Raw genomic sequence first — 23,248 nt, forward strand, 5'->3', positions numbered from 1 at the left:
AGAAAAGGCAGAGATAGAGATAAAGTTAAGTGGTATAGAATTTAGAGTAAAATAGTGAGGATGTAGTTAGATGCTACAGGAAATTTTCACTAGGTACGGAAATAAGAAGCTAGTGGTAGACAACCTTATATTTTTTGTTTATAAATGATTGGAAATGAGATCTCTATAGCATTCTCGTAAGTATAAATTGGTGGTTTTAAAGAATTGGATAAGTTATAAAAAGAAGGGTATGGGAGGGTCGTGAGGGTATTTGTTTTTAATAATAATTTGTTAAATATCAAATTTAGTTACTTTAATACGTTAGTCTTCTTTGTTGGAAATTGTTTACGTAAACTTAAATCATAAAAGTTTAATTAACATATTTTATTTAAGCCATGATGGTTTAAGAAAATATATTTTTGGTGTATTAGAAATTACATTCTAGAGGCCTTTTAATTTTATTGACGTATGACTTTAAATATTTTAGTGTGAGCATGTAGATAGTTTCACTTTTTTGTTAATTTTATTAACTTTAAATATTGAAAGGAAGAAGCTATTAGACATATGATTGTACTAGGGTCATCCTTGCTGATTAATGATAGAAGTATAAATGGTTGTAATGTAGTCTTAGGCATTCATAGAGAAATGATGAACTATTATTTATTTTGGGATTGTAGAACTGTATTACTTGGTGGCAACTTTAGCGTGTATATTTTGGTTTGATTTTGGTTCAAAGGAATTATGAAATGATCAAAAGTCTTGATTGGTGTGAAACTTTGAGAGGAATTATTGATTCAAGAGATATATCCTATGATTTAAAGTGGTTGGATTGAATAGGAAAGTAAGATCTCTAGGTGAGATCAATTAGTGTATTGAATGAATGTAAGAGGCTTTCATATGGGGGTTATCCCTAACACTCTAACGATCGGATGCTTGTCTTGATGAGTTTTATGAAATAAATGCTTATGTTTATGATGACTAAGGTGTTTACGTGTGTATGGATATTCTGGGAAATGCTAGATTGATTGAAAATGAATTGTATGATTGTTTGAGACCTAGCTCACCCTTGCATTTGTATGTGTTGCATGTGTTTGCTTTCCCCCTTGCAAATAGCTCTTTATTTTGAAAGACTTATAGCCTTCATTTTATCATGATCTGTATTTTGGAAACACTCTTTAGGTCCCATTGAACCTTTATTCAATCATGTATTTTAGAGAATTATGAACTTGTATCCGGGAAAACTTCCCAAAAGGTCACCTATCCCCAAATTACTCCAGGCTAAGCACACTTAACCATGGAGTTCTTTATGAGTTAGGCTACCGAAAAGCAAATGCATTTGGTGATATGAGTAGCCAAATCAATCCGTTTTAAGCTATCCTTCAACCGTATAGTCCCATACCTATACAGTCTCCAGATCCCTCTCATTCCAGTGTATGTTCGATTTGTCCATGTGTCCCTTCCACTGGAAGCCTGCCAGGAGCCGCTCCTTGTCTGTGCCCCCTGCACCATGCCTCTTGCACCGGCGATCACTCCCCACCCTCGTCAGTGTCCGGGTGTCATAGGTCAGAGCAACGATACCCTTGAGATTTTTTGTGTGTAAATCTAGGAACAAAAGGTAAATTGATGAAATAAATTGCATGAAAAGATACTAGTACATCTCATGAAATCTATCTTTATTCAAGGAATGATATTCGTAAGTTATTTTTATCAAATGTATGCACCCAACATATGTTTGGGTTAATTAAGTTGTTTTAGAAAAATTATCAAATTCGATTATATAGAAAATAAAGATGATATCTTGACAAAAAAAATTTCTAAACAAGCAAATGATAATATCTTTTTGACGATAAAATATTAAATTGAGATTAATTATTGTTTTTCAAATAACAATAATTATTTACTATGTGTTCTGGTCCAGAGAAGGATTCTAAATCAGAGAATAAATAAATAGTAAATAATTTGATTCAAAGTAGCACTTTAAGCCAGAAAATTTTGTCCTCGAGTTTTGAATTTGCTTTTCTATTTATTAAGCTAAAAATAATGTATCTCTGATATAAAAAGGTTATAAAAAAATATAAGCATCTTTATCTTTTACTAAAATCTCTCTCAGATGATAGGATGTCTTGATTAAATCAAAACCTCTTATAAGATTTGGGTCTAAAGACTTTGTTGCATTTTCAATTTTTCCAACAGGTCCCTAGCTGATATCTTATATATTTAAATCAACATTTGAATATTTTATTCATCTTCAGGATCAAAATCAAGTACTCGAGAATCTTCGAGTGATCAATACGCAAATGATGATATACATGTGTATGGATGTGAACATACTTATTACTTAAATTAGGATTCACGAAGGAAAATATATGAATTGTCACGTATAAATAAATCCCTTACAATAAGAAGAAATTATACTTTCACATTCAAATTTTCTAAAATAATTATTCAACATATTTTCTAGGCTTAATTACCTACTTAGTCCCCATGTTCGGAGGTAATTTGCTGTTTAGTACCCGGTTTTAAAAATGTAGGCATTTGATACCTATGTTTTGAAATTTGTATCAATTGAATCCTACCCACTTAACGCCGTTATAAATCTAACGTTTTTCTGACTGTGTATGTGATTTGTGGACGAGCGGTTATGGACGAGCGTTCGCTTCGTTGAACGAGCGTCCTCTTCTGCCTGACTGGGCGTTCGCTTCGATGGACGAGCGTCCTCTTCTGCCTGACTGGGCGTTCGCTTTGCTGGACGAGCGTCCTCTTCTGCCTGACTGGGCGTTCGCTTCGCTGGACGAGCGTCCTCTTCTGCCTGACTGGGCGTTCGCTTCGCTGGACGAGCGTCCTCTTCTGCCTGACTGGGCGTTCGCTTCGCTGGACGAGCGTCCACTGAACGTACTTGCGTCCACAGGGCGAGCGTTATCAATTGCTCGTCCACAAACGCTCGTCCACAAACGCTCGTCCACAAATCACATACACAGTCAGAAAAACGTTAGATTTATAACGGCGTTAAGTGGGTAGGATTCAATTGATACAAATTTCAAAACATAGGTATCAAATGCCTACATTTTTAAAACCGGGTACTAAACAGCAAATTACCTCCGAACATGGGGACTAAGTAGGTAATTAAGCTTATTTTCTAATAATAACGTATTATATTTAGATAATGTAAAAAAGAAAGATTATATAAATGTGTGTCAAAGAGATATTATATATACATAATAAGAATATGATATAAATTAGGAATAGTAATTATGCACAACATAATTTTAATAACCTAATTACAACTATTTGATTAGTTTAATTACAAAAAAATAAATTTTAATTGATTTAATTTTAGAAAAATAATTTGGATTTTATCACATCCCAACAGTCTAAGTGGGAGGTTCACGAATCTATTGAGATGTAGGATAAAGATAATGAGGGAGAGTTCAAACCCAAGGATTCCAAAGAATAGAATGAGGTGACTACTATGTGGAGAAAGAGCTACAAAAAAAGAAGCAAACGAACCAAAATAATCATTTGAGGAGGATCCACTATGTTAATTACATCCACTGGAACGACCTTGATTATTGCAGTTGTGATCAGATCCAGAACGATTGTTTTAGTCACAATTAGAGCATTGTTGTGAGGAGTGATCAAGGTCCCGTGAGATTGAAGTGTGCTTGGTAGTGTGAGAAGCAATGGTTTGTATCTTCACCAAACTATATTCCTTAAGAGTCAGCACAAAATAAGCTTACACAACGAAAGGGCTTAGACAAAAAGAGATACTAGTTGTAGTACCAGATGATGACAGCTGATAAGAGCATCAACATTCATGAACTGATAAGAGATTTGTTTTAGTCACTGACAATATGCAAAAACATTCAAAAATTTATTCATGCAAATAGAAGATAAATCCTGCTCGAGAGCAACAATACATGAATTCTGGTTGTCTAGAAAAATGGCAACTAAGCGTTTCCAAGTAGCCATAGTCGTGGAGCCTTTCTCCACGACAATGGAAAGGAGATCAAAAGATATGGTAGAGTAGATCCACTAAAGTATAGTAGAATCAAGAGTGGTCCATTGTTCATGATTATTAGCATCGGTTGGAGCCAAATGTTCCTTCTTAGGTTATGCGATATATAGTGAAGAACTCTGGTAGTCTAAGCCTGAGTTTCAAAAAGTTCAACCCACATAGCATAATAGTCATTTTCCATGTATAACATAAATTACTTGTTATTGTTTATATTAGTGATAGTGAATGCTAGCTGAAATTCAAGTTTACCTAAGGAGGAGAAGCCAAAACCGGAGATGGGTTAATGACATGATGTCAATTATGGGATACAAATGTATGAAAGAAAGAAGAGGCGACGACTAGGCTGACAAATGGCGGCATGTAGTTGCTGGACCCTAGGGATAACAAGCGAGCGAGAAGGGAAATGTGACTTACGGTTGTGGAAAGAGGAGGGACAACATGCGAGTTGGAAAAGGAAAGAAATGACGATGATAAAGCAGGTTATTGGTGGAAGGAAGGCGTGACAATAATTGAGAGCAACAATAAGAAAGAACCTTGAATCATGAGATGATAAAAAAAAAAGCACACGACATCAAAAATAAAAAGGTGATGTTCAAATAAAAACGAGACTCATAATACCATGTAATAAAGAAATATGAATTGAATGTGTGTCACACTTTATATATATATATATATATATATATATATATATATATATATATATATATATTGTACTATAGGATGCCTTATCCTACAACGGTCGACCGATAACCCGGGCGACCTAATGACACCTAAGCCAAAACGGTCGGCCGATAACCCAGTGGCACATTATCGTCGACCAAGTGGCATATTATCGTCGACCACTTGGTGCTCGACAACCTAAATAGTATGTCGCGACACGAACGATCGACATGTCGCGACATGTCGCCTTACCAGATCGACACACAGAACGATCGACATGCGGCATGCGATATTTTAGCATACGGTTTAGCGGTTGCAGAGAAGCGGTTACACATGTTAGCTAACCGACACCGCGAATCACGGAAGCAGTTGACTCAGTATCAACGCACAATCTAGCAGTTACAACTTCTACACAGTCCACTTCGGTAACTGTCCGGATTTTCAGGTAACAATTTGTTTTACTGTTTTAAATATACGAAACACAAAGGAAAAAAGGTACGTTTTCACTCATAGAGAAAAATTAAGAAAGATTACTCCTAATCTGTTTTTGATCAGATCCCTTTCTGACTTGAGCGTCGGAGTGCCTTTGCAGGTACCCAGCCCATCTTACCCAGAGAAGCAAGAGAAGAAAGAGAGAAACAGTGCAGTAAAAGCAGTACAGAGAAGAAACGATCCAGAGTTGTTAGGTTCGAATCTTAGGCTCCATATCCCTACTGAAACATATATATATATATATATATATATATATATATATATATATATATATATATATATATATTAAAATAATTAATATTTTTATTCACTTTTATTTTAAAATAATCTTAATTTTCTTTATTTGAAATTGAAATAAATAAATTAAATATTAATTTGATATTAATAATTTTGATTTTGTTTTCTTGTAAAATAATATTAATAAAATAAATAAATTTTATAAAAAATTTAATTATATTTAAAATTCGTGTAATTTTATATAATATTGTTGATAAAATATTAAATATTATTTCTTATTTTATAAATTAATTCCTTCATAATTAACTATATTTCTATTTTAATCTATCCCAATTTTATTAAAATTAAATCAAAGTTTCTTTTGTAATTTATTATACTACTTAATTAATTTATTTTTCTTTATCATATCAATTAAATTTAATATAACTTTTCGCTTATTTTTCTTTAATTAAAACAATCTCACCTTTCATTTCAATTTTTTTTCTTTCTCTTTTCAACTGCTTTTAATTTAACGCATGTTCACCTTTATTTAATACATGTATTCTCATTCTTCCATTGCTAATAACAATATCAAATGAGCATACTAGTGACAATTGGTGTCCTAAATAAATAAATTATATATATATATATATATATATATATATATATATATATATATATATATATATATATATATATATATATATATATATATATATATAATGTTTTACATGAGGACACTATCCATAAGAAATATGAAGACAAATAAAAATTTATCCATTTTTCAGACATAAAACAAAATAGTTTTGATGATAAAAAAATATTAAATTTAATTAAATCTCAATGTTAGTAATAAAGTGTGAATAATTTATAATTTTTTGGCTTAATATACTACATTTAAAATTATGAAAAAAATGATTTAATTATTTATTGTGAAAACAACGTACTCATGAAGTTATGCAGAAAATGAAGATGCGTGAGTTGAAGTATGAAGCAGGAGACGAAGCATGAAGGTGTGGACGTTAGATACAGCATTGCAGCGGTGCCAATGGCCGAGGCACTTCAGAGAGATTCTCTCACAAACGATCCTCACCGGCCTCATCTCAGACCCCTACGCCGCAAGCAGACTCATAAACTTCTCTACTCGCTCCGCTCGCGTTCCCTTCGACTATTCTCTCCGAATCTTCAACCATCTTCACAACCCCAACGCCTTCACATGGAACACCATCATGCGCGCCCACTTCGAACTCCAAAACAACCCCCACCAAGCCCTCACACTCTACAAGCTCTTCCTTGCAAAACACGCAAAACCCGATAACTACACCTACCCAATTCTCCTTCAATGCTGCGCTGCCCGGGTGTCCGAGTTCGAGGGAAAGGAGCTGCACGCACATGTTGTGAGGTTTGGTTTTCATCAAGATGTGTACGTCCGGAACACGCTGATCAACTTGTATGCTATATGTGGGAGCATGTCCAGTGCGCGCCAGGTGTTTGAGGAAAGTCCTGTGTGGGATTTGGTCTCTTGGAATACTGTTTTGGCGGGGTATGTTCAGGCGGGAAATGTGGAGGAGGCGGAACGTGTGTATAGGGGAATGCCGGAGAGGAACACCATTGCTTCGAATTCCATGATTGTGCTCTTTGGAAGGAAGGGGTGTGTGGAGAAGGCGCGGTGGATTTTTGATGAGGTTCGAGGGAGGGATATGGACATGGTGTCGTGGAGTGCGATGGTTTCTTGTTATGAGCAGAATGAGATGTGTGAGGAGGCGTTGGTTTTGTTTGTGGAGATGAAGGCGAGTGGGGTGACAGTGGATGAGATTGTTGTGGTTAGTGTTGTATCCGCGTGTTCACGAATTTTGAATGCTGAGATGGGGAGGTTGGTGCATGGTTTGGCCGCGAAAGTTGGGGTTGAGGATTATGTTAATCTTAAGAATGCTTTGATACATTTGTACTCTAGTTGTGGGGAGATAGTGGATGCGCAAAGAATTTTTGATGATGGTGGTGTTCTCTTGGATCAAATATCTTGGAACTCGATGATTTCTGGGTACTTGAGGTGTGGTTCAATTGAAGATGCTGAGAAGTTGTTTTATTCCATGCTGGAGAAGGACGTTGTGTCTTGGAGTGCCATGATATCTGGTTATGCTCAACATGAATGTTTTTCAGAGGCTTTGGCATTGTTCCAAGAAATGCAGCTTCATGGAGTCAAGCCCGACGAAACTGCTTTAGTTAGTGCCATCTCGGCTTGCACCCATCTGGCTGCTTTGGACATAGGGAAATGGATTCATGCTTATATAAATAAAAATAAATTACAGGTTAATGCTATTCTGAGCACGACTCTTATAGACATGTATGTGAAATGCGGGTGTGTGGAAAATGCATTGGAGGTTTTCCACGCGATGGAGGAAAAGAGGGTTTCTACCTGGAATGCAATCATTCTTGGGTTGGCAATGAATGGTTTGGTAGAACAGTCACTCCGCATGTTTGCAGATATGAAAAAAACTAAGACACTTCCTAATGAGATAACATTTATGGGAGTTCTTGGGGCCTGTCGGCACATGGGCCTAGTCAATGAGGGACGTCACTACTTTAGTTCCATGATCCACGAACACAAAATAAAGCCTAATATTAAGCACTACGGATGCATGGTTGATCTTTTTGGACGTGCTGGTTTGCTTAAAGAAGCGGAGGAACTGATTGAGAGTATGCCAATGGCACCTGATGTTGCCACTTGGGGTGCCTTGCTCGGGGCTTGTAGAAAACACCATGACAATGAAATGGGAGAGAGGGTGGGAAGAAAACTTATTCAGCTTCAGCCTAACCATGATGGTTTCCATGTATTATTGTCAAATATATATGCTTCAAAAGGACACTGGGGCAATGTTCTTGAAATTCGGGGAATTATGGCACAACATGGGGTGGTAAAGACACCTGGTTGTAGCATGATTGAAGCAAATGGGATAGTTCATGAATTTTTGGCTGGAGATAAGACCCACCCACAAATAAGTGATATTGAGCACATGTTAGATGAAGTGTCAGCAAAATTAAAGATTGAGGGTTATGTACCAACCACAAGTGAGATTTCACTAGACATAGACGATGAAGAGAAGGAAACTGCACTTTTCAGGCACAGTGAGAAACTTGCAGTCGCCTTTGGACTTATCACTATTGCTCCACCAACTCCAATCAGAGTTATGAAGAACTTGCGCATTTGTAATGATTGCCACACTGTTGTAAAGTTAATCTCCAAAGCATTTGATCGTGAAATTGTGGTAAGGGATCGTCATCGCTTTCACCACTTTAGCCATGGATCTTGTTCCTGCATGGATTTTTGGTAACAAAACCGTCGTGGCTATTAAAGTGAATGAGTATTTTACGTGTAAGGAACATGTACTCAATTTTTTCATTGTTGACTCAAATATAAAAACATGTGGAATTTAAGATTTTCAAGATTTGGTTTGCCTTGCTATGGAATCAAATTTTGTTTTTGTGATCTTGTTGGCAAAGAATGACAAGTAAAGAATACCTTATAATCCAGGATAATATCACTCCAAGATTCTGAAGAGAAATGATACTTCTGCCAATGTTAATTGAGTTTGCATTCAGCGGTTGGCCTCTGGGAAAGTTTGCAAAAATCCAAAAAATCTCGATCAATCTCCATTGTCTCTGGTTCAGTGACTATTCCTGAGCAATTGAGTTTATAGTGGAACTCATCTATTGTAGTTGTTTTTTGAAGCAAGCTCTTTCCTTATGCTTGTAATAGGTTTCTTGGACTAACGGAATAGGTTTTCCGGATGGAGACCTTCTTGGACCAATGAGGGTGGTCTGACCCTTTGAATAGGTTCCTTGGTTGATAAGCTAGCACACGGATTAGGCATGACTAGGAAAGGAGCATGGATGGCTTCTCGGATTAGGTTTTCTTTTGGTTCAAGAGGGCCTCGACAAACGGGTGGTATTCTTGGAGTCTGATGAAGGTTTGGAGGTATTTGAACAAGGTATCTGAGGTTTTCAGGTGGTGGGGTGGTTTCTATAAAGGTTGGTGGTGGTTCTTGGCAGCCAAGGTGAGAAGTTTACCCAAGCCTAGACCAAGATGGAAGGAGGAAACCGAAAGGTGCAAGCTTATGGGGGCAGTACTGTTATTTGTGTAGAACTCATTCATTTACGCCAAAAGAAAATATACATGGTTGTACATGTTTGTCTAAAATCTAAAAAAATATGTAGTACGAGAATATTATTGCGCAAATAAATACTACTTTCTTTTGGTGACATCTAATGATCAATGAAAAATGCAAAATCAATGTTTCACTAGATGAAAATAAACAAAGATTAAATAACAATTTTGTGAACAGGCTGATGAGTCTCGGTTTGATTGAGTTTTTCTAAGCTAAAGGCATCTCTTTGTGTTACCTTTTGTCTTTAATTTCTTAGTTTTAGATCAGATTTAGTTTCGTTCCCTTAATTCTTAGTTTTTCTTAAAATGAGTTAAATAAGTGTTTGTAGATAGGACTTTTAGTTTAGTTTCTAAATTGGTAGACTTCTAGTCTTTGTAAGTAATATAGTGTAGCTTTAAGTTTAGCTTAGCTTCAATTTTAATTGCAATTGTAGAATTCAGTTATGTTGTTAGTAGAAGTTAGTTTTGATAGCCTTTCATCATTTTTCAGCTTGGTGATTTTAGTGTTTGAACTCACTGTTTTTAGATAGTTAGTTTCTGAATTAATAGATTTTTGTAGTCTTATAAATAGTAAAAGTTAGATTTGATTCTTAATCTTTAATGACATTTTAGTTTGTGAATTTTTTAGTCAATATAAGTATTTCAAGCCAGCTTTTACTTCTATTTTTTACGTAGAATTCAGTTGTTTAAATTGAGATTTTAGGTGCTGATAATTGAAGGTGCAGTACATTTGAGAGGATATGTCCAGCTGGTGGTTTTGGTGCTGTGAAAGTATGTACAGTGAGCAGTCTTCCGGTGATATTAGTTGCTGAAGAAAGTGTGCTGAACCTGACTAGCTGTATTTGAATGTGCTCACATGAGAAGCTTGCCATGGGAGCTTTAACCTGCTGGAGTTTGAACTTGTTAGAGAAACATGCTGGCAGAGGTAATTTTGAAGCAGAGAAGATCAAGACTTGCAACCTGCTGATCCTGAAGTGATGACCTGCTAACAGCTGTGAAGAACTCCAATAGAAAGATTCTGCACTTTGAAGAAACCTGTGCGAGCCAGTAGCTTTTGAGGAGAGCTGCTCTAGTTACTTGCTACATAGGTGATTTGCACAGTTAGACTAGGCTAGTCTAGGTAGTTTGTACATAATTTTTACTTGCTATTGGCAGTTCCTATGACCAGTTCTAGGCTGTTTTCCAGTTTTATAGGTTTGGACTTCTAGAAGCATATAAAAGGCTTGGATCTTAAACTTGAAAGATATTTTTAGATTTCTCAGTTTTTAGAATAGTTTTCTCTGGAGATTTCTGGTTGTCTAAGACTCCAAAGTGAGCTAGACACCAAAGGGCTTCGGTGATTGTACTATTCACATCAAGTTTCATTCAATTCAAGTTAATTTTGCTTTTAATTCAGTTTTGCATTGTTTTCTGATATGCAATTCAATTCTATTAATCTCTTAATTCTTTTTACTCAGTTGCAATTTTAATTCATTGTCTCGGATATGTTTCCTTACTTTTAAGTCAGAATATGAAGTTTCTACTCTTGAACATTTGATTTTCATTCTTGCACCTTACTAGCCTCGGTTATGGATCCATGCTGAGATACTGGTGAATCCAAAGTGATTTCTGTACTCCAAGGATTTCAGAAATGAACATTAGCAAGTAAGCTTGAGAGTTAAATGAACTTGAATAGGATTTTCACTTTCTGGTTTAGACAAACACTTTGCCAGCTACGCTGAAGTTCAACCTGTTTTGTGATTTTTGGTTCTTTAATATGTTTTTCATCAAATTTGCATTCCTCTACTTCCTTTCATAATAATAAATTTGTTCCAATAATTAGATTTCAGTTTTAGTTCAGATTAATCAGTTTTTACAGTTAACTCTCGCGCCAATCGGCTCTAGCTTTGGTTTAAATGTTGAATTTTAGTTTCTGCTGCTTATTTATAGTTTCAATCTATGTTTTGTGGTTATTTCTACATTAGATTCATGTCTCTGCATTCAATTCTAGGATTAGTACTCAATTTTCCAGTTTTTCGAGTTAGATGATTTTCAGAATTTAGGAAGTTTGTTTACTGTTTTTACATGTGTTTGAAGTGATAGCAACTCCTAATAATCACAGAATTGAAAAATGAGTAGTTGAGTTGCTTGAAATCTGATTTCAAATTCTGAATCAAAATTCATGTCTGGGTTGATCATGTGCACACTGTTTTTATTCAGATTTATTGATTCTAATGCTTGAGACAAGTTTCTTTGATGAATTTATACATGTTTCAAGTGCTAGAAATCTGTATTCACCACTAAATTTCAAAAACAGTAGTTGAGTTGATCAAAATCTGGTTTCCAAAACAGTGTTGTCACAATATTTGTCCAGCTTTGCACCGTGCTTGAATCATTGCTTTGTCTTAGGCCATTTAATATCTTCTAGCTTAAATATTCAAGCTATATTTAGTTGCTTAGGACCTTGCTTGCATGCTTGTTGATCTATCCAGCTTTGAATCCACTTTATTAATCATTCCTGCTGCTGTCTTGTATATTTTGCTGCATAATTAGCAACTCACATAGTGATTTCGAGTTTTATTGAATTTATGTGCATTGTAACTATTGGTGCAAGTGTATTTCACCATTTGAAACTTGTTTCAACTGTTGCCTTGGTCCATTTTCATTAAATCTGCAAAATCATAGTTTGACTTCCCATTTTTGCTTGAAATTTGGAACTCAACAAGTCATATTGTGATTCAGTGGATTTTGGCACAGTTTGGTTGTTTCTATACATATATTTGGTGCATCAAAGTTCATCTTTACTGTTCATTTGGTCATTTTTACACCTTTGTGCCAAATCACTCCCTAAAACACCAAATTTGTCTAAATTGGGAAGTGCACTACTGATTTGCTGTTGCAGTATCATTCTTTGCTGTCTAAGTGTTTGTACACACCAAAATTGATGAGATAAACTTGTTTGACATATCATTGGAACCTTGGATACACTGTCATTCGTTTTGCACATTGCTGTTCCAATTTTTCCAGCCACATTTTTGGTGCAGTATGCATTTCTTTGCTGTTTTCTACACTTAAAAAGTTTCAATTTGCAATTTGGATTGACAACAGCTAGGGGATTCTGTTCCAACCATTTTTGAGTCATTATACAAGTGAATTCAAATCATTAAAAAGCACATAACCCCTGCAATCCAGTGTTCACGAATCCAACACCAGAAAACACCAAAATCTGTTGTTCTTTGTGGCATTTTGTCAAACAGTTTGGCATTTTCATCAAACACTTTCACTGCACTTGAATTTGCTCTTTCTTTTGAGTTTTTTCTTGCTTTTCTAATCTGTTCTAGACCTTATCTTAGGTTCCTTTTGTGTGCTAGCCTTTATTCCAGCTCCAAAGTGTTTAGAAATCACCTTTTCTTGACTTCCATATCTGCTGTCATATTAATTCTGCATTTAAATTAGATGCACCTTGCTTTTCATCACTCACGGGTTTTGTGAATTTTGGTTTGCTGGAATATTATTTGGTGGTGGAGTTTTAACATCCAGCTAGGCCTTATTGAAGGAGTAGCATCTTAAGGAGTGGAGGTCTTGCTAACATTGCTTCAAGTGGACTTCAAGAGCAATTTCCATTGGCTGTCCAGCACTTCCTTGCAGCAGAAAAACACCACTTTAAAGTTACATTTCAGCTCATTTATTTAGCTGTTGCTGCCACACTTGGCTTTGTTTCCATTGTCTTACACTTCATTGAGCACGTTTTCATCTCTTACATTTTCAGTAGCTTGCTAGGCACGTTTGAAGGCCTCTCTTCATCTATAAAAGAGAACCTCAATCCATTGTAAGAAGGAACTTGATTTGAAGTAAGGAAATGCTGCCAATTTTCAGCTTTTACTCTCAAGTTCAACCTTGTGCATTGTTATCTTGCACCTCCTCTAGCTTCTTTCTCTTTTGGAAAGCTTTCTGAGCTAGAACTCTACCAAACACAGCCACTCAACACCTCCAGCATATTCACAAACACCTTGCGTTCATTCAATCCGCTTCGAGTTCTCTGCTTCGGGAAGCTTCTTCTGCATTTCCTGGAGTTGCTTCCATCACATTGTTATAAACCTATTTGCATGTTCATATCATGATTCAATCCATAGCATAGCATATAAACACATTCTGCATATCAGACCACATGAACACCCTTACTATCAAAGCTGTCACGCTAGAGTTGGACTGGTGCTGTCCAGTTCTGGTTTTTTAGTGCAGATTTGATCATTCTACCGTGGTTTGACAGTTCTTAATTCATCTATGCATATTTTTAGTGATTCAAATATGTCTCATTGATTTGGATTGTAATATCTCAATACCATTACATTTCTTGGACACTAATCAAAGCCTGTGATATTATTGTAACGATCCAACAAAGAATGATTGGCACTTGCAGCATCTTTGCTAATCATGCAGAAAAGTTGATTGAATAGTCAACAATACGGACTCCATGAACACCTTCCATTTCGCTGTATCTACTCCTACAATACCACAATTTTGTGAAAACTCAAGTTAATGATGAATTTCTTACAGGATTGAAACGTTTTCACACTTCCTCTGTTTGCTTTTTTACATCAAGAAATGACATTTATATTAGTAAGAAGTGACCTATCAGCTCAAATTCCCGTTTAACAGCCAATCATAAAATTGACAGATCTCACTATGAAGAATAGTATAGACACATTACTCTGCTTCTCTGAACTGCCAACCCATTCTCAGCAAAAAAGAAAAAGAAAATCCGTTGCCTAAACAAGGTTGCCTTATTCAATTGCTACGTGTCAATGTTAAACCCCTTTGTCCAGACAGGGATGCAATATATTAGTATTCCCAAAGAGAATGAAACACAAACTGTGATAACGGCATAGGCATAGGCTCTCCAAGGATGACTGCTTTCTCTCATTGCATTGAACTCAGCAGCAAAAGTAGAGACAGTGCTCAAGCACCCCATTAGGCCAAACTGTATTCCTGCTACAACAGTATCACAATCTCTGGTGTTCACCTGCATCAGACAAGTAAATAATGTTCATGATTTATGTAAAGTATAGCAGTCATAAGGGCAAGAATTAATCATAGTATTCTCCAAAGAAATTCAGAAAAAGCCAATTTCCCAACACAGATAAATCTTACTGTCATATCTAATTCGGAACCTGTGAGTCTATCAATTCTAGCTTAGAGATTGGACAAGGCAGTTAGAAGGGACTTGAACATGAATGATGACAAAAAAACTTACTGCGTTCTTCACACTGGCAAGTGCAGCCATAATACAAGCTGCTGATACATTGGCAATTAGAGTCCCGAATGGAATCCATTTAAACAACCCTTCCTTTCCCAATCCACGCCCGTTTAACCTTGCTAAGAACCATCTAATCCACACACCCATGGGTCCAACCATGCAAGCAAACCATAACTGTGCAGAATTACCACCGTGCTTGAACTCAGCTTTTACTAATGCACCACTTACACCCCACAATATGCCTAGTATGACCATGAACATCACCATAACTATCAACTGACGATGGTAGCTCTCTAGTCTGCAGTTTATCTTATTAACATCTTTTCCCGAACTAATACCCAGCCGGTGGAGGAGCCACCTAAAACCCTTGGCAGTTTCAATCCCAAACTGGATGGAATAGGCAACGAGAAATAAACCTGAAAATTTGTAATTGTAAAACAAATTCATCTTATCAATTGAGCAATCATGAGGAAATAAAATCATCAACTCATCCACTAGGGATAAATTTAAACAGAAAAATCATTTGCTTGAAACAACAAGCTTAGAACAAACAGAACTATCAATACACCCATTTACCTAATATAAAGCCAAGTGAAGCGAAGAGCCAATGCCCGGAAACACTGAGTTCAAGCATTTTTTGATTCCAACCACTGAAGGTTGTAAGGCTTCCTAAGTAACCAGTTGTTATTGCTATAGATAGATGCTCTGACACTTGAGATATGTCTCTTTTGAATACCACACCAAACCAACCCATAAGAAACGAACCAATCTGGAAACAACGTCAAAATTTGCATTAGATTGTCTGAATCAGCTTCCTCACAAGTGAATACCAAAATTTCTGACAGTACTTCTATGTTTTAAGTTTGAACTTTGAAGCTTCTACACGATGGCTATATATGAAAAATTAAAATCGAATTTGCAAATGTGTTTTAAAAAGGACAGTTTAATTCTAGTATAACAAGAATTAAAAGAAAATGCTCAATGGTGTACACGATTTAAGAAGTGCAAAATACAAAGGCAGATAATCTTCTGTAACGAGAAAGGGAATAACTACTTGATGCTCAAGAGTCAAACATTCCTATTTTGATGAACTCTATGTTTGAAGGTGGCTCAAAATTTCTCTCTTGTTTGAAAAGCAATAGATTTGAAGAATTTAACATACATTGTTCTTTTAAGCAAGTTACTACCACAATGTCTGAAACTTATGTTCCTGGCCATCAAAACAACTATGGAGTGCTAGTCTTTGTGAACTCATCAAAATTTGTTGGTAACCAAGACACACAATATTGAAGATGGAAAAGGGAACCCACCATATTAGAAGGAAGATCAACATAAAGAATGGTTTGGTCGCTTGTCACATGGGCAACCCCAGGGCCAAATAACTTCTGCAGTAAATATCTCGTCAAGACCTGCATAGTGTTTTTGCAGTTTGTGTATTAGATTTTTGCGAATAACTGCATGTCATAATATAAACTCATTGTCACAGCTGAGATTTGCCATATCCTCTCAATCGGCAATAGAATTCTGAATCGAAACAATGGCAAATGCCAGTAATCCATTCTGCACCAACAAGTTAGCCATATCTAACACGTCAAGCAAAAGTTTAGGAGATATTACCCCAAGAATTCCAAAAACCGCCAAATGAACCAAACACGAAGTATAGTCCAGCAACTCTGGCAAACCTTTAGGAGGGTCCTGAAAATAGAACATATGGTTAATTAATAACCAAATTACGGAAACCAAAAATCTCGGGACTACATGACAATCAAGCGTTGAACCTCACATGTTCTGTGTCTTCAAAACCTACAATTCCATCAGTGGAAAGTGGGGAAAGGGATGTGAAGACAGGAGCCAAAGGCCCAACAGAGGAATTGGGATGCGATCTGTGTTCATCTGGAATGGAAACAACAGCTTCTTTTTCTGACCTGTTGTTAAAGGACAAACGGAAACTGTTGCTCTCACTAAACCTCCTGCTTCCAAGAGCTCTATCTCCAATGTCTCCAGCCTCTGAAACGCTCTCATTCTCACCATCATTTTCTATATGATAACTTACGTGACTTGATATGCTTAATGAACGTCTTCTGATTGAAGAACCCCCACTATTCATTCTCTCCATGTGAACAACAACACAACCACAACACTTAGTCTAACCACCTTAAACCGCGTTGAACACCCGACTGAATACCAGGTTGACTCATGCAGCTGCCACCAATACAAACCTTATTTGTTTTAGAAAAAAAAGATGGCTGAATTCCAGGTATTTGACAAGTTTCACTAACAATTTGCCACTTCCCATCCCAATATAACAATAGTGTTCATGAAATAGCACATGAAAAATTAATAATTTCTACCCTAACATTAAAACAAACACATTGTATTCAATTTAATACAGGATGATGCACATGCGTAAGAAAGCAGCCGTCCAGACACAAGCGATAACTTACTAATGACAAGTAAATACGTATGCGAACTAGCCTAAGAAAAATGAGATAATATAAGTTATGGGCTATTAATAATCGATGATGTCAGAAATACTGTATTGACTTTCCATGGTTATGATTTTATGTCATCTTTTGTTTTTGGAGATTTGGAATTGATTTTACCGAGGATTTTGAATATGGTTTTGCAGAGATTGGTTTGATTACTTTTTTTTTTGTGGAAAGGGTTTCAAATCTGAGAGAGTAAAAACTTTGGCATATATTCTTATTGAAATAATTCAGACATATAATAAAGCAGTGTCTATATTCCACAAAAATCCACCACAAATAAAAATTAATAAAAAAACTCCCAATTCCATAAAAAATCATGATAGACTCTTGTAGAATAAATGAAAAATTACTAATTTCTCACAAAAAAAATTCATATAGAGATAATTTAGATATTTCAACTAACAATAATCCCCAAAAAACTTAAAAAATATAAAAATATTGTTTATTTTCTGAGACTCTGTTATACAATAAACAGTAGTTCTTTTGATTTTTTTTAATATTCATTACCCATCCTTTTATTTTTAAGAATAATAATCGTAGAATAAAAAATCCCATAATTTTACCTGCTTTAAATAATTTCCATCAAATGACGTTTCTGGAATATAAACCTTTAGGAGGCCAACTCTCAAAAATATATTTAAGAATATTTTTTCCTGTTAACTACCCGATCTAAAACATATTTTTTTAACATGAAATAAAAAACTATTATAATTGTCGAAAATATTAATAAATAATTATCAATACATCTTTGATATTTAATTATAATAAATGAACATAATTAAATAAGCGTAAACAGAATTTAAAATTTGTATTAAACCAACTCTTTGATATGTCTAATAGATGGAATAAAAACAAAACTCATTTTATAAAATCCATAGCAGGAAATTCAATATGGAGCGGAGAAATGGAAAATGATTGTACCAAAATAAAAGGACTTAATAATGTGTCACACCCAAGAGATTGATAGTAAGTGACGTTTTCACGCCGGAATAAAATGTGAACCTAATATTACGAGACACGAGAAATGAGCCGGGGACAACTATTTTGTGGTTAATGATGATAGCAGCCAGCTTTTCAAACAGATTCTTTTTAAAAAAATAATTAATATTTTAACAACATTTTAATTTTAATATCGTGTCATTTTATTATTGATATAAAATTATTCTACAATCAATAATAATAATCTTTAAACACTGAGTAGATGATCACAATTTTAAAAATATACTTCACATCATTTTATTATAAAAAAAGAAAAACTAGTTGCACGAAGGTGATGTTTTTCAGCAGTTTTATTGAATTAATATAAATAAAATAGATATCTTATTTTAAATAAATTCGCGTTAATTTCAAGGCAAATAAATTCATAAAACAACGTGATCACTATTAAATTATTGACAGAGTTGCTAGATTAATATATTTCTAAGTTTTTTATTTGTTGACACGTGTCTAAATGAAGAATGTGATTTTGTGTGGACTAATATAAATTAGATTTGATATTCCACAGCAGATCTTACACGTAACACAATCTATAAATTTACAATTTGAAAATTGAAGTATATTGTTTTCTTTTTGGATTCTTCGGTTTTCAGATAAAATAAACCTTTTTTTCGTCACCTCACGAGAAGATTCCTTATTTGAGGCGTGGACTGCTTTGGCTTCGAATTTCCAATGCATCCAAAACCAGTTGCAACTATCCCTTGGTTCACGATACACACAAAAGTACAGAAAAAAAAGAAAGAAGATAAGACGCTATTATTAAGTTTTAAATCAAATCTTAACAGATAGAACAATCTTACAAATACACTATTTTAATAAATAAATTTTAAGTTTAGTTCATTCTGCATAGCTATTTAATAAATGTGAAAATTTATCTTATTATTTCAGAATATAAGATTTCTAGCATTTTTATACTTTTACATATACTTCTCAAATATAAAATTAAATTTTATTGATAATCTAGTAATAGTCTAATAACGAATAATCCAATAATTTCAACAAATAAAATAAGATTAACTTTTTAAAATAGATTTATATTATATTAATAAGTAGATTTTAAATTTAAACTAACCTTTTAAAATCAAATTAAGATTAGATCTTCTTATTTAGTGTAAATTTGTTATATCATTAATTGACATAGAATCTCCAATAGAGTATCTTGCAATTTTATTATGTAAATTCATTTTAACTGATATAGATTTAATAATACTAATATAATATTAATCACTTAAAGGGGTTGAATTTTTACAATTTTACTAAACAAGGTGAAGTTTTAAGCGGGCTTAAGACTTCAAAAGGTAAAGTTAAATACAAGGTTACACGACTTTTGCTTTATATATAACTTAAGATGAATTTATCTTTTGAAGTCTTTAACTTTAACTTGTAAGACTTACTTCACCTTATTTGATAAAATTTAAAATAACTCTTTACAAAAGTAAATTAATCCTGTTTAATAAATTATCCCTAGAGATTAATAATGAATATATAATTTTATACCGTTACTTAGGCAAATAGTTAATTTATAGTTTCGTATGTGTAATAGGGAAAAAATATAATAATATGTTTGTAACTTTTTCTTAAGATTTAAGAATGAATAAAGATAGTAGTAGAAATGTATTATATTTGAGTTATATATAAAAACATAATCTTTATATGTATAAGGAAGAAGAAAATAAAGTGCAGATTAGTTGCTACACATGCTCAGTTAACATTCTTAATGACTCATTTTTTTGTCCTTTTTGCCTACGTAAACACGCATGTATATTTGTATTATTTGCATCATCATTTATTTTATAATTTAACACTTTATTTAAGAAAATCATTTCTAGAGCTTAAAGATTTAAATATTTTATACAGCATTGTAGATTTTTTTCTCGATTGTTACAATTTAAATTAAAGAGAAAATCTATTTTAAAAAATAATGTTCATACAATACCATTATAAGTCTAATACTTGTCCATATCTCATCTTCTTAACTTCCACTTTATTTAAATATATTTACTATCAAATAATTTAAAGATGTAAAATATGCAAGAGTGATGAAATTTATAAATACAAAATTTAGACTTTTCACTAATTTGGTTATACTGTTCTTTGATGAGATTCAAAATATTCTAATGTTTGATATATTAATTTTTTAATATATTTTAAAACATCAAAATTAGTATTAATCTATCCTTATCCTAATATCTCGCCACCCAAATAGTTGCGCCAATATAGGGTGTGGCGTGAAAAACCACATGACGGTGGAGCTTAAATTGTCAACTGCTGCAAGTACAACATTTTCCAGAAAAAATTACAACATCACTCTCATTATCTGTGATTATTACACCCCAAGTAAGGTTATAAGCATCATGGAAGCAGCAGAGTTCTCAGCATCCTTTAACTTAGATTTTTCGCAGCCATTCGTTAGCACAAAAACCCCCTCCTCTTCTTCAATAGTTATCTTAACAGAACAAACGAATCTCTTCTCATGAGGGGGACCGGATACCTTTGCTTTACTGTAACCCATTGCCAAGAAATAATTAGTTACTCAAAATATCAAAAGTTTCAAACCTGAAAATTAATGTTACTCATTTAATAACCCATCTTAAAAAAAGTACCTGTATTCTGGCTTAGGCCATTTCTTATTCTGGCAGAGTTCGTTTAGTTTTTGTTTAGCTCTTAGCTGCATGTCAGTAATGGAAGGCCTCGTACTGGTGGGAGGAGGCAGAGGTGCAAGTGTATCCAACGCAATCTTGGCAGCTTCAAGTTTAGCCAGATCCTTTTTGTCAGAGGAAGCAGAGGCTATAAACTTCCCATCAACAAAGACATAAGCTATACTATCTGTTTCCTTCCGCTCAGATTTAATCTTAAGGAGCTTCCCCATTTTCTGGCATATTTTATATAATTCCTTCACCGGATGAGGCTGTTGCTCCAAATCACCAGGTGTCACTATCGGTTCCAAAATTACTCTAAATTTCTGTCAAAATCATAATCACAGTCACAATCCACAAATCAGGTTTTATATCTGTTCGTACTGATTTTAATGCAACTTGAAATTTTGAAGCCACCACCCCCTGCATTGTAATCTTGAGCCAATCGAAAACCTCATCCAAAAAAATTACGAACGTTATAATTCTTTCTCAATTAATGTTCAAAACATGGAAAATAACGCAAAAATTTATGATATAATCACTTACGAAATCCTGGATTGCAATTTCAAAACTCAAAAAAATTGCCATCATTCATTATCAGCTTAGAAAAATGCAAAAACACCAGGGCAAAAAGTAAAAGTAAAACCTTTACAAAGAAACTTTAATATGCACCTCCCAGAATTTCTCCAGATCGAATCCCAGATCAAAGTATGCAGCTGCTGCGATGGACTCTACGATATCCGAAAGGACCTTGGGGGCCCCCACGGATCCACCGTGTATCCCAACGGGGTATTTCTCTAGGGTGACAGCTTTCTCAAATAGTTCGATCTGATCCCTGAGCTCAGATGAGAAGCTTTGGCGGATGAAACGGTGGAGGCCGCGATGGATGGCAACTCGTGCCAGCTTCTCTTTGCTGACGTTGACATCAAGTAGGTCAGATAGTTGGCCAGGATCGAGCTGGGGGTAGGCGAGAAAGAGGTGTTTGCTGATGGCTAGCCCTATAATGTGATCTCCCACGAACTCAAGTCGCTCATAAGAAACACCTGTGGAAGATGAATGGGTGAGAGCTTCTTCTAGAAGTTTCCGATCTATGAATCCGTAGCTCAAGATTCTCTCTACCTCAATCACAGATGCTTCCATCTCTCTCTGATCTCTTTCAACCCTTTTTCTCTGCTAAGGCTAACTCAGAATCTTATTCTTTCCAACTCCATCTGGGAATTTGCTTACTACACTCCTCCAATTCCTCCTTGCAGGCCCACAATATTTGGAATTCCTGTTTTACCCTTGTATTTTATTTGAAAGTTTCAAAAAATTTTGTTGTGCTGGTGACTGAATCTGGAAGAGAGTTATGGTGGCAAGGTGTGGTGGAACTCGTGTTGGTGTTTCATGGTGGTTTACGTTTCAAAATGGTGAAGTTCAGGTTATTGGAATTCGGAGTCCGGAATATGTTCCGGATTGATGTTTCACGAAGTGTTAGAGGAATATTCCAGAAAGAAAAGAAAATCTAGAATAGTGCTCTTATCTTGTACATTCTGAAAACAACATCCTGAAGTATATGGAGCCACGTCAGCCATCAAGAAGATTGTCTCTGATGGTGTCAATGCAGATATGGAGGAGAAGGAGCAGATGAAGAAAAACGAACAAACGAAAAGAGAAGTGGAGAACCGGAACGGCTGTGCAAGGAAGAGGGGGAGAAAGAAGAGAGAAAAGAAAAAAGTAAAATTATTATATTAAAGTAATTAGATACATTATTCAGATTATTGAAAGGGTGCTGGGCACCGCAAGTTTTGAAGGAAGAGACATATCCAGATATATTGGGTTGACACTCATTTGATAAGCTTAGATTGGGAAAAATATATATTTGTTTTTTGGTCAGCGTGGGGTACATGTAAGGTGAAAGAAAAAGGATATTCCGTAATTAAATGTTTTTTAAATGAGTTTGAACTTGAGAAATGATAGTTTGATACATATTTTAAAAATATATTTGACATATATTCATACTATTTATCAATAAGAAGTCTGAATAATGTATTTTTAAATGCTACTGTATGTTTTAAAGAAACAAAGTCATATTCAAGTTATAAATTTGTATTGTCGTAAATATATGTAATATGGCATACCCGTTTTAAAAGTAAACCAACTATATTATAACAAAATGACAATAATTGTTTTCGCTTATAGACAATACATTCACAATTGAAGCATATACAAGTGAGTCAAAAATATAGGTTTTTTTGTCTCGATTTTGAACCGATTCAATAGATTTAGATTATGTCTCGGTTTCCAAACAACCGAGGTAGTAAAGTGTTTTTAATTTTTTTAATCTCAATTGAGATCGTTTTCTCATTATGTTCTGTCTTTTCT

At 34.6% G+C, this 23,248-nt stretch overlaps 3 protein-coding genes across 7 annotated transcripts; 1 reads left to right on the forward strand and 2 right to left on the reverse strand.

Annotated features, from left to right (window-relative positions):
- Window positions 1–6,314: 6,314 nt before the first annotated feature.
- On the forward strand, window positions 6,315–10,884 carry LOC108330456 (pentatricopeptide repeat-containing protein At3g62890). 5 transcript variants are annotated; one of them, XR_008248601.1, is made up of 2 exons: window positions 6,315–9,467; window positions 10,231–10,884. XR_008248601.1 is itself a non-coding variant. In XM_052877066.1 (2 exons), exons 1-2 carry the CDS (start codon window positions 6,370–6,372, stop codon window positions 10,259–10,261), a joined length of 2,274 nt encoding a protein of 757 aa, XP_052733026.1. In that variant the 5' UTR covers window positions 6,315–6,369; the 3' UTR covers window positions 10,262–10,884. The 5 variants fall into 5 exon arrangements, 2 of the variants coding, with proteins under 2 accessions (XP_052733026.1, XP_052733025.1); XR_008248602.1 differs by having other exon boundaries at window positions 10,247–10,884; XR_008248603.1 differs by lacking the exon at window positions 10,231–10,884 and having other exon boundaries at window positions 6,315–9,025; window positions 9,120–9,622.
- Window positions 10,885–14,025: 3,141 nt separating this feature from the next.
- LOC108330070 (uncharacterized) lies at window positions 14,026–17,390 on the reverse strand. Its single transcript, XM_017564532.2, has 6 exons — window positions 16,547–17,390; window positions 16,381–16,458; window positions 16,074–16,172; window positions 15,340–15,532; window positions 14,761–15,179; window positions 14,026–14,529 (listed from the first exon to the last, which is right to left on the reverse strand). Exons 1-6 carry the CDS (start codon window positions 16,877–16,879, stop codon window positions 14,302–14,304), a joined length of 1,350 nt encoding a protein of 449 aa, XP_017420021.2. The 5' UTR covers window positions 16,880–17,390; the 3' UTR covers window positions 14,026–14,301.
- Window positions 17,391–20,477: 3,087 nt separating this feature from the next.
- On the reverse strand, window positions 20,478–22,633 carry LOC108330643 (ribonuclease 3-like protein 2). The gene is made up of 3 exons (XM_017565138.2): window positions 21,557–22,633; window positions 20,852–21,210; window positions 20,478–20,749 (listed from the first exon to the last, which is right to left on the reverse strand). The coding sequence occupies exons 1-3, from the start codon at window positions 22,022–22,024 to the stop codon at window positions 20,575–20,577; spliced, it is 1,002 nt and encodes a 333-aa protein (XP_017420627.1). The 5' UTR covers window positions 22,025–22,633; the 3' UTR covers window positions 20,478–20,574.
- Window positions 22,634–23,248: the final 615 nt, after the last annotated feature.

This window comes from Vigna angularis, chromosome 4 (assembly GCF_016808095.1).
Source record: "Vigna angularis cultivar LongXiaoDou No.4 chromosome 4, ASM1680809v1, whole genome shotgun sequence".
Classification (NCBI taxonomy): Eukaryota; Viridiplantae; Streptophyta; class Magnoliopsida; order Fabales; family Fabaceae; genus Vigna; species Vigna angularis.

Coding starts and splice junctions, on each gene's coding strand:
- LOC108330643 (XM_017565138.2), bottom strand. CDS start 22,024: ATGGAAGCATCTGTGATTGAGGTAGAGAGAATCTTGAGCTACGGATTC. Junction 21,211..21,556: donor ATCTGGAGAAATTCTGGGAG/GTGCATATTAAA, acceptor TGATTTTGACAG/AAATTTAGAGTAATTTTGGA. Junction 20,750..20,851: donor TGGCCTAAGCCAGAATACAG/GTACTTTTTTTA, acceptor AATGGGTTACAG/TAAAGCAAAGGTATCCGGTC.
- LOC108330456 (XM_052877065.1), top strand. CDS start 6,370: ATGAAGGTGTGGACGTTAGATACAGCATTGCAGCGGTGCCAATGGCCG.
- LOC108330070 (XM_017564532.2), bottom strand. CDS start 16,879: ATGGAGAGAATGAATAGTGGGGGTTCTTCAATCAGAAGACGTTCATTA. Junction 16,459..16,546: donor GTTTTGAAGACACAGAACAT/GTGAGGTTCAAC, acceptor TTCTATTTTCAG/GACCCTCCTAAAGGTTTGCC. Junction 15,180..15,339: donor TTCACTTGGCTTTATATTAG/GTAAATGGGTGT, acceptor ACAAATTTTCAG/GTTTATTTCTCGTTGCCTAT.